Source organism: Phoenix dactylifera, unplaced genomic scaffold, assembly GCF_009389715.1.
Source record: "Phoenix dactylifera cultivar Barhee BC4 unplaced genomic scaffold, palm_55x_up_171113_PBpolish2nd_filt_p 000254F, whole genome shotgun sequence".
Lineage (NCBI taxonomy): Eukaryota > Viridiplantae > Streptophyta > Magnoliopsida > Arecales > Arecaceae > Phoenix > Phoenix dactylifera.
Genome location: NW_024067747.1, coordinates 689233 through 697383, shown reverse-complemented (window position 1 = coordinate 697383; position 8151 = coordinate 689233). Strand labels below are relative to the sequence as shown.

Genomic DNA, 8151 nt, shown 5'->3' with positions numbered 1-8151 from the left:
TATATATATATATATATATATATATATATATATATATATATATATATATATATATATATATATATATATATATATATATATATATATATACACAAGTGATTGCTTCGAAGAGATCTTTGACAGCAAATAGAAGAAAATTGTGGCTCCTATTCTATGAACTCTGTGCTCCTCCAAATGATCGATGTGATGTATTTCTCCTAAGAGCAAACCGGACTCTCTCTCTTAATTTTTTTTTTAAAAAAAAAAATCTGTGGTTACTAATTAGAGAACAAGAGGGACTCTAGCTCATTTCTCTCTCTCTCTCCCTCTCTCTCTCTCCCCACTGGCATCCCAGCCAGGTAATTGGTCGCATGGTACTCGAGGAACACGTACAAGACCTGCATGGTACCCGGGAAACACGTATATATATCTGCAAAGAAGATAAGAACCCCACAAGCCCACGCTAGGAAAGAACTTCTACACAGACCTCCATAGTTACTGCCAAACCATCTGGGGCCCAAGGGCGTGATAGGGTGCCATGCATGCACCACAGTAGCAAGCGAACCAGCTCAGGCCTGGCCAACCATTCATCTTCCCTTCTTTGCATCGTCACCCCAGAGGAGACGTAACGCGTCTTGGTGCTAGGTCATTCCAGGACAAAACCTATCTCACAATTAATGCGGTTAAAGTCCCAGCACAAAAAGGCACCAAGCCCCATCGGCCACTCCAGAATCGAATTACACTCTTTTTTTTTTTTTTTTTTTTTTTTTTTTTTGCTAAAGAAAAGGGGTAGGGGGGAGGAAGGGACAAGCCCACCCCCGCGTAGCAGCCCCCAACTGGGCCCCCGCCCCGCCAGGAGAATGTTCGATGCGGGCAGAAATGGCCGTGTGTTGGGCACCCCGACCGATTTTACTCATACCCTCCCCACCCGTGGGCCCGGCTCAGCTACTCCTCTGAGCTCTGGCTCGAGTCCCACGTGTGAGTACGTCACACCCGGCACCACCTCGGCTACTAGCGGTTCAAGAGCGGTCCTACACCACAAGTCCAAGCAGTGGCCAAAGTAGTAAGCTCCGGTCCACAATTTAATCGTCGCCGCAGCGATTCGAACTTGGGACCTTGTGGTTAGAATTGCTGTCCAGTACCACTAGGCTACCACCTTGGTGGCAATCGAATTACACTTCGCCGAAGGAACTTGACACTTATCTAGAGTTGGTTTTGCAAAATGCCGAAAGGCAAAGAATTCCACGGTGCCGTTACAGCCAGCTAAATGAAACGTAGTCTGCTCTTGGCTACTAGGATTTGCCCACTGTGATAATAGTACATGGTTTTTTTTGGGGTGGGCTTGGTTCCCTTGCACCTTTTTTACAAAAGAAGCTAATAGTGCAGTGATATGGATATAACATCTTATACGAAACCATACGGATCTGCACTATAAATTTTCTCAACAAATTTTTCTGTTTATTTTTTTAATATTTTATTTTCTGGCTGTACTCAAATAATTTAAGTCATTCCTTTTTGCCAAAAAAAAAAACCTATGGTAATTAATTTTGTCATGTCCTGACATTCGAAGAAGTTAAAGAGGGGAAAAACTAATAACTCGATAAATAATAGGAAAGTTTTAACTGGTTAAAGAGATAAAAATTAGAAAGGTAGCGCAAAAGATTTGATTAAGTCTTGCAGATGGTAAGGTGATGATATGCTGCTATGATTCGGAGGCCAGAAATCACTGCACCTAGCTAAACTCTCATGACATAACGCCACTGGCATGATAAGATTATGTTATGATAGACATAATTAATTAGAGATATAGAGATATAAACAGAGATAAATACACCAATATAAATAGATATAGATGCCTTATATGTATATAGACACCTAGTCATCCGAGAGCTGGATTGGCCGTAATAATTACCAGAGGCTCAGAAGATATGCTGTAGATTTAGTTACTAATTACATCAAAAAAAGATTTAGTTATTAATTAATTACATATTATGTTACAAATGCACTATTCCAAAGTTAAAAAGGTAGAAAAAAAGGGCCTAGCCTTTACAAATCCACGTGTCTGTCAACTATTTTTGGTGAGGGTGGGGGTGGGTGCCCTCACATTTAATTAACCAGCTCCTCCTTGCATTCCATGAGTTTCTGGTTTGTTGTGTAGACTGGAGGGCACTCATGATTTTGGCCTTAACTACCACCTCCACTAGCTAACACCTCACCACAATCTCACTTTAATCAGTTCTACATCTGGCTCTCCCATTTTGTCTCTACTCGTCTCATCTACGGCTTTTGGTGTGATGGGAGAGGAGATAAGAATAGAGGAGGTAGGGATGAGAGAGATGGAGGAGATCGAAAGGGCTATGGCGGTGCAGGTGATGAAGGAGAAGGTCTACCCTCCTCGGCTTCACTCCCATGAGGACGTTGCCAATGACAAGGCCCTTTTTATGAATTCCCTGCGCCGTTTCCACTCCTCCATGGGCACCAAGTTCTCGTATGCAGGACTTGCCATGCTTTTGGCTCTCTCTCATATTCTTTTCTTCCCTCCTCTATTGTGTTTACAGATTTTTCTGTATGCTATACGCGTTATGATGATCTCCTTTTTCTTTCGTATGGTGAAGGATTCCCGTGTTAGGAGGTAAGGAGATCGATCTGCACCTTTTGTACAAGGAAGTGACTCAAAGGGGCGGCCTTGATAAGGTCTCCTTTTCTTCTCTTCTATTGTTTATTTCACTATGGTATCTCAGATAAATCTCTTAAAGAAAGACTAATAATGTTTGGCTATATATAGATTTTTGTATATTACTGCTATTAAATTTGATTAATGTAGGTGATTTTGGAGAAAAGGTGGAGGGATGTAATAGCGGCATTTGGTTTCCCTCCTACCACAACAAGTGCATCCTACGTGCTGAGGAAATACTACTTAAGCCTGCTCCACCACTACGAGCAGGTGTATTTTTTTGGAGCCCAGGGGGCCCCTATCCCTCCTTCAGGTAAGCGGATGATATAAAATACTGTTCATGTAACATACAACATTTTACTATTTTTCCGATGTACCATTGGTTTATTTTTACCAAAAGGAAAAAAATTTCATCAATTATATTTGTATATAACAATTTGTCATCTATTTAATTATTATGTCCTTAATATTTTTGGTTAAATATATTATGCCCTTAATGTTAAGAGGAGAAATAAGAATAATGTGAGTGGTGGATGTTAGCTTCGTCGCTTACCAAGACCCCAAAGATCAAGGTTGAGCGTACTCTGGTTTCTTCTGAATCGACGACAAAGAAGACTGGAAGACGGAAAAGATCGGAGCATCCGCAGCAAAGCAAAGGTGAATCCAGCCCATGTTTAGAGTTGATAGCATCACCTGCTAGTTTTGTTGTTTTCACTCATTTTGTTGTTTAAACCATGAAAATATTAAAAGAATAGATTCCCTTTTCTTTATGGCATAAACTAATGTCGGATAGAATGTTTATAGAGAACTCGTCATATTATGTTATATAGCAGAAGAAGAATTTAGATAACAGCTGAATTAATTTGACTGTTAGTTACTGTTGTAGTATCCATTGTATTACTGAAATAATGATCATTGTTTATTACTTCAGCAATACACCGGCTATTACGAGGGTAACAACATGTCAAACTCAGCTCTTATCTAAATATTTCTTGTATATAATATAACTACAAAAATTTAGATTTTTAGGGATAAAAAATTTAGTTATAAAATACTTAACTTTCATTATTAAAAATTTATAGTGACCAAAAATATTTCGCACTAGGTAGTCGCTCAGTAAGGAATTAATGATTAAAAATAAATTTTAATAAGGATTTGCCGTTACTAAAAATAATATTTTGTGACGATTTTTTGTTGGTCACAAAAATCTGATACAATTAGTGATGAAATGGAAGAGAAATTAATGATTAAAAATAAATTTTAATAAGGATTTGTCATTACAAAAAACATTATCTTGTGATGACTTTTTGTTGGTCAAAAAAATTTGATGCAATTAGTGATGAAATGGAAGTAGTTATTACTAAAAACAAATATTTTTGTTGCAAATTAGGGCTACAAATGAGTTACATATTATCCAACAAGAAATCAAACCTAAGACATCATTGATACTTGCATGCTACTTACCCACCATTACAACATTAGTTTCTAATATGAATACATGATTTAGTATACTTATTGAAACTTTTCACATTATAAGTTATACTCATTTCAAATATGTTATAAAATTTTATATTTTAATAATTAATTATTTCCATAAAAAATAATCATTTTTTAGTAAAATATAATCGTATAATTTTTTTTAATAATTTTATATTGATAATTTCAACATATTTCTATAATCGTATATTTCTTCTAAAGTCCTTTAAAAGTAGATAATTCATAATAATTTTTATTCATGCTATAATTTATAAGTAATGATATTTAATATAGAATATTTTTAAATACTTTACATTGTATATTTTATTTAAGTAATTTTTATTTTTTTATATATTTTTAACATAAATTAGGTTGGATCAATGATCCAAATTTTTGGTTAAATCGGTCTTCATGCAGGTTTTTGTTAATTATTTCTTAGTTATTAATTGATTATGGTCCGTTGCTTGCAATATTGTTAGTAGATTTTGTATAGAAAATTATTTTTCTCTAATTGTTAAATTGCCTTGACTCGTGCAATTTATTCATTAAATAGATCGGATGAAATCAAGTTGAAAATAAATATTTAACTTGTCAAAAAAGTTTAGGTCAAAATATAATATGTCATCAATTTCATTAAATTAAATCCTGATGGGGTGCATAAACTTTAGGAGTTTGATGCCTTTTAAAAACCCATCTAGTGTCTAATCACAAAATGTAGTATTAGGTACATTTCATCATCCTTTTAATCTCTAATCGAATTCTCATGATGGTTGGCTTGGTTTTCACAACACACCAATACAAAATCAAAGTTTACATTTTATTTAGTGATTAATACATGTACTTTTAAAATATTATTATAATTTGATACTTTTGCTGATGGCATTGTTATTTCATCATTAATTTAAAAAATTTTAGTGACAACATCATGTATCAGCACTAAAGATATGGATTTTCAATGACCACTCTAATAGTATATATCTATAGTGATAATTTTAAAATATCATCACTAAAGATATATGCTTTAGTGATTTTAGCACGAAAAGTTATGATGATATAATATATTATCAAGACAGAGCTTTAATAACCACTTTATTAACTCATTATTAAAAGGTATAAACCTATAGTGACCATTTTAAAGTATCATCACAAAAGATATGAGTGTTAGTAACAAACTACAAAATTTTCAATAGTGATTTGACCAACATCAATTTTGATATAAAAATTATAACAACATAATATATCACCACTAAAAATATAAATTTTTAATGACCACTCTATAAGTTTGTCACTAAAGATATATATCTACAGTGACAACTTTAAAATATCATCACTAAAGACATAAGTATTAATGATGAATTATAAAATTATTATTAGTGAGCTGATGAAAATTAATTATGGCACCAAAATTATTTTTTCACCTTTGAAAAGCTATATTTAATGATAATTTTTTTTGTGATAAAATAAAAAAAATAGTCATGGAAGATATATATTTGTAATGACATCTTGTCGTCTTTAAAGATATTGACTAAAATGGCTTATTGTGACCACTTTTTTTTTTCTTCACAGAATATGAGACTTTTCATAACTAGACTTATATTTTGCCACTAAAAGTTAGTCACCAAAATTCTGAATTTCTTACAATATATGATGTGATGGCTTCTACCGACAGTTAGTTTAAAATGTAATGATTATTGTTTATGCACTCGAAAAACAACAATCATTATCTAACATATATTTCTGCGCTTTAACTGAGTAAAATGATCATTGTTTTGTTAGTTCAAATCTTCATGACAAATCAAATGGTTGCTTATGATACTCTAAATGTGAGATGTGTCTTATTCAAATATATTGTTGTTTTCTGTTATGGTCTTTTGATTATTTTTTTTTCAACTGTAGTGTCTAATAGCAGCCTTTATAACAACTCTCATGTAATTAAGTCCCCATTGGATATTGAATATTGGGCCTCATTGGACCTCAGAGATTTTCACAAATTTGATTATTCTGCTAGGATTTTTAGAAAAAATTAAGGATTGATGAGTGCTATTTCTATAAGTTACTTTATCTCTACTCTCATGATCAAAAGACTTTTGGCTTGTTTCTCTTTATTTGCGAGTATAGATGAGTCCATGTAGCAGGCACGTACTTATTACATATAAATATATAATATATGTGATGGTGGACTTGTTTAGTAATCAAAAGCTCAGACCATCATCCAAATATTATGTCTAAAAATTGAGAGTGATTTTCTTTTCTTTTTTATCTTTTTTTTCCTCAACAGAAGCATCAACAAGAAAGGTAAAAGAAACAGTTTAACGTATTTGATCAAATCATTTTCACTAGTTGGCAGTTCGGCTGTCTCAAGTAGTTTGCATCTCTTAATATTATTTGACATTTTCAGTGCATATTGTTTACTTCATGGCATCTCTTGACCATGCTATAAATATTCTATTGATCAAATATTGAGAACTTACTCCGGTGTTGATCGCTTCAGAGTCATGCTGTTTTACTGTGACTGGATCAATCGTTAGGAAGTTCGAGTACGGGTATTTGGTGACGGTGCAAATTGGCCCTGAGACACTGCATGGAGTGCTCTATCATGTCAAGCAGCCTGGAGAGGCTTCACCCTCCACTCATGTTCTGCCTCCGCTGAATGCCGCTGCAGCTAATGGCACCCTGACCGAAGACAGACGTAGGAAGAAGAGAAAGCGGAGAGGTTCTGACCCTGCACGCCCGAAGCCAAGCAGGAGCGCATACAATTTCTACTTTGCTGAACAACATTCCAAGCTCAAAGCTCTCTATCCCCAGAGGGAAAAGGAATATAGTAAAATGATAGGAGAGACTTGGAGTAGACTGACTGAAGAAGAAAGACTGGTAACTGTAATACTTTGCAATAGTAAATGATCGAGATTATTGTACTAGTTAGCTGACACTTAGAATGCAGATTTAAAAGGTTATTATGGGCTACTAGCTTCAATGTTTAGATGTATTGCTTCTTTTCTCCAGGTATATCAGGCTCGTAGAGATGAAGACAAGGAGCGATACATTAGGGAAATGGAGGAGTACAGGGAGAAGCAGAAGCTCCAGCAGCAGTCCAAGGAAGTCAAGGAGGCTGAGCCATCCAATGTGAATTGATGATGAACCTGAACGAATGGAGTTCTGGTTGTCACGCTGTCAAGCGGTGAAGAGGGGTTACTGCGCACATGGTAAAGGCATTACAAGGAACCACAGGCAGAGTTCACCTCTCGGCGATACCTGTTTTTAAGCTTGAGAGTTTCTGCAGGGACTATACTGTTTGCTGAGAACATTGCAGTAGTTGTGCAGGAAGATAAGATAGACATATGATAGATCCAATGGAGACAGTAGTTCTATAATCACCATGCCTTTTGGCAGTGGAACTTTATTTGTTTGGAAACATAAATTTTCATATCTTGTGAGTGCTTTCCATGGATACCCAAACTTGTGTTTTAATGTATCGTATTTATTTCTGTCCGTTAAGGATGGACTTACTAAGCAATGGGGATATTTGTGCTGCAGAAAAGGTGCTAGCCCTCCTGCATGCAGTACCCCTTATTCTCCCTATAGCTGATCAAGGAGGCCAGACTCGATTCCAGGTCTCATAGGTATAGCCACTAAGAGGCTTCACATGAGAAATCATTTGATTTCTGAAAAAAAAATTGTGCTGCTGGGAAATGTTTTGGTTGGACCTAGACCAAAAGTCCAAGCCCCTTTGGATGTACCAAAAAAAAAACAAAAGTCCAAGCTATGGCTCTCTTGGACGTGCCAACTTTATTTGCTAGCACGACTGCACGAGGGAGTGAGGTAAGCATGGCAAGGCACTTATAATATACTGCAACATGCAACGAAGAAAAAAGGAATTTTGGATTGATCTTGGCTCAAATAGCAAGAAAGAATCCTCTCTCTCTCTCTTTCAGACATTTTATCAAGCATCCGGGAGCTGTTTGGATTGGCCTTCTCGTCTCCTTATCCACCGCCTCGGACAACTGATCCCATTCCAACCTCCT

The 8151-nt window shown here is 35.5% G+C and overlaps 1 protein-coding gene across 1 annotated transcript; it reads left to right on the top strand.

Moving 5' to 3' along the window:
- The first annotated feature begins 2148 nt into the window (after positions 1-2148).
- LOC103701064 (high mobility group B protein 9) lies at positions 2149-7577 on the top strand. Its single transcript, XM_008783014.2, has 6 exons — positions 2149-2467; positions 2595-2673; positions 2804-2966; positions 3194-3310; positions 6621-7000; positions 7133-7577. Exons 1-6 carry the CDS (start codon positions 2274-2276, stop codon positions 7259-7261), a joined length of 1062 nt encoding a protein of 353 aa, XP_008781236.1. The 5' UTR covers positions 2149-2273; the 3' UTR covers positions 7262-7577.
- Positions 7578-8151: the final 574 nt, after the last annotated feature.

Bases quoted from the DNA above. Each gene is read 5' to 3' on its own strand.
- LOC103701064 (XM_008783014.2), top strand. From the start codon at position 2,274: ATGGGAGAGGAGATAAGAATAGAGGAGGTAGGGATGAGAGAGATGGAG. The intron at 3,311-6,620 runs GTGAATCCAGCC...TGATCGCTTCAG, and splicing joins GCATCCGCAGCAAAGCAAAG to AGTCATGCTGTTTTACTGTG. The intron at 7,001-7,132 runs GTAACTGTAATA...TCTTTTCTCCAG, and splicing joins TGACTGAAGAAGAAAGACTG to GTATATCAGGCTCGTAGAGA.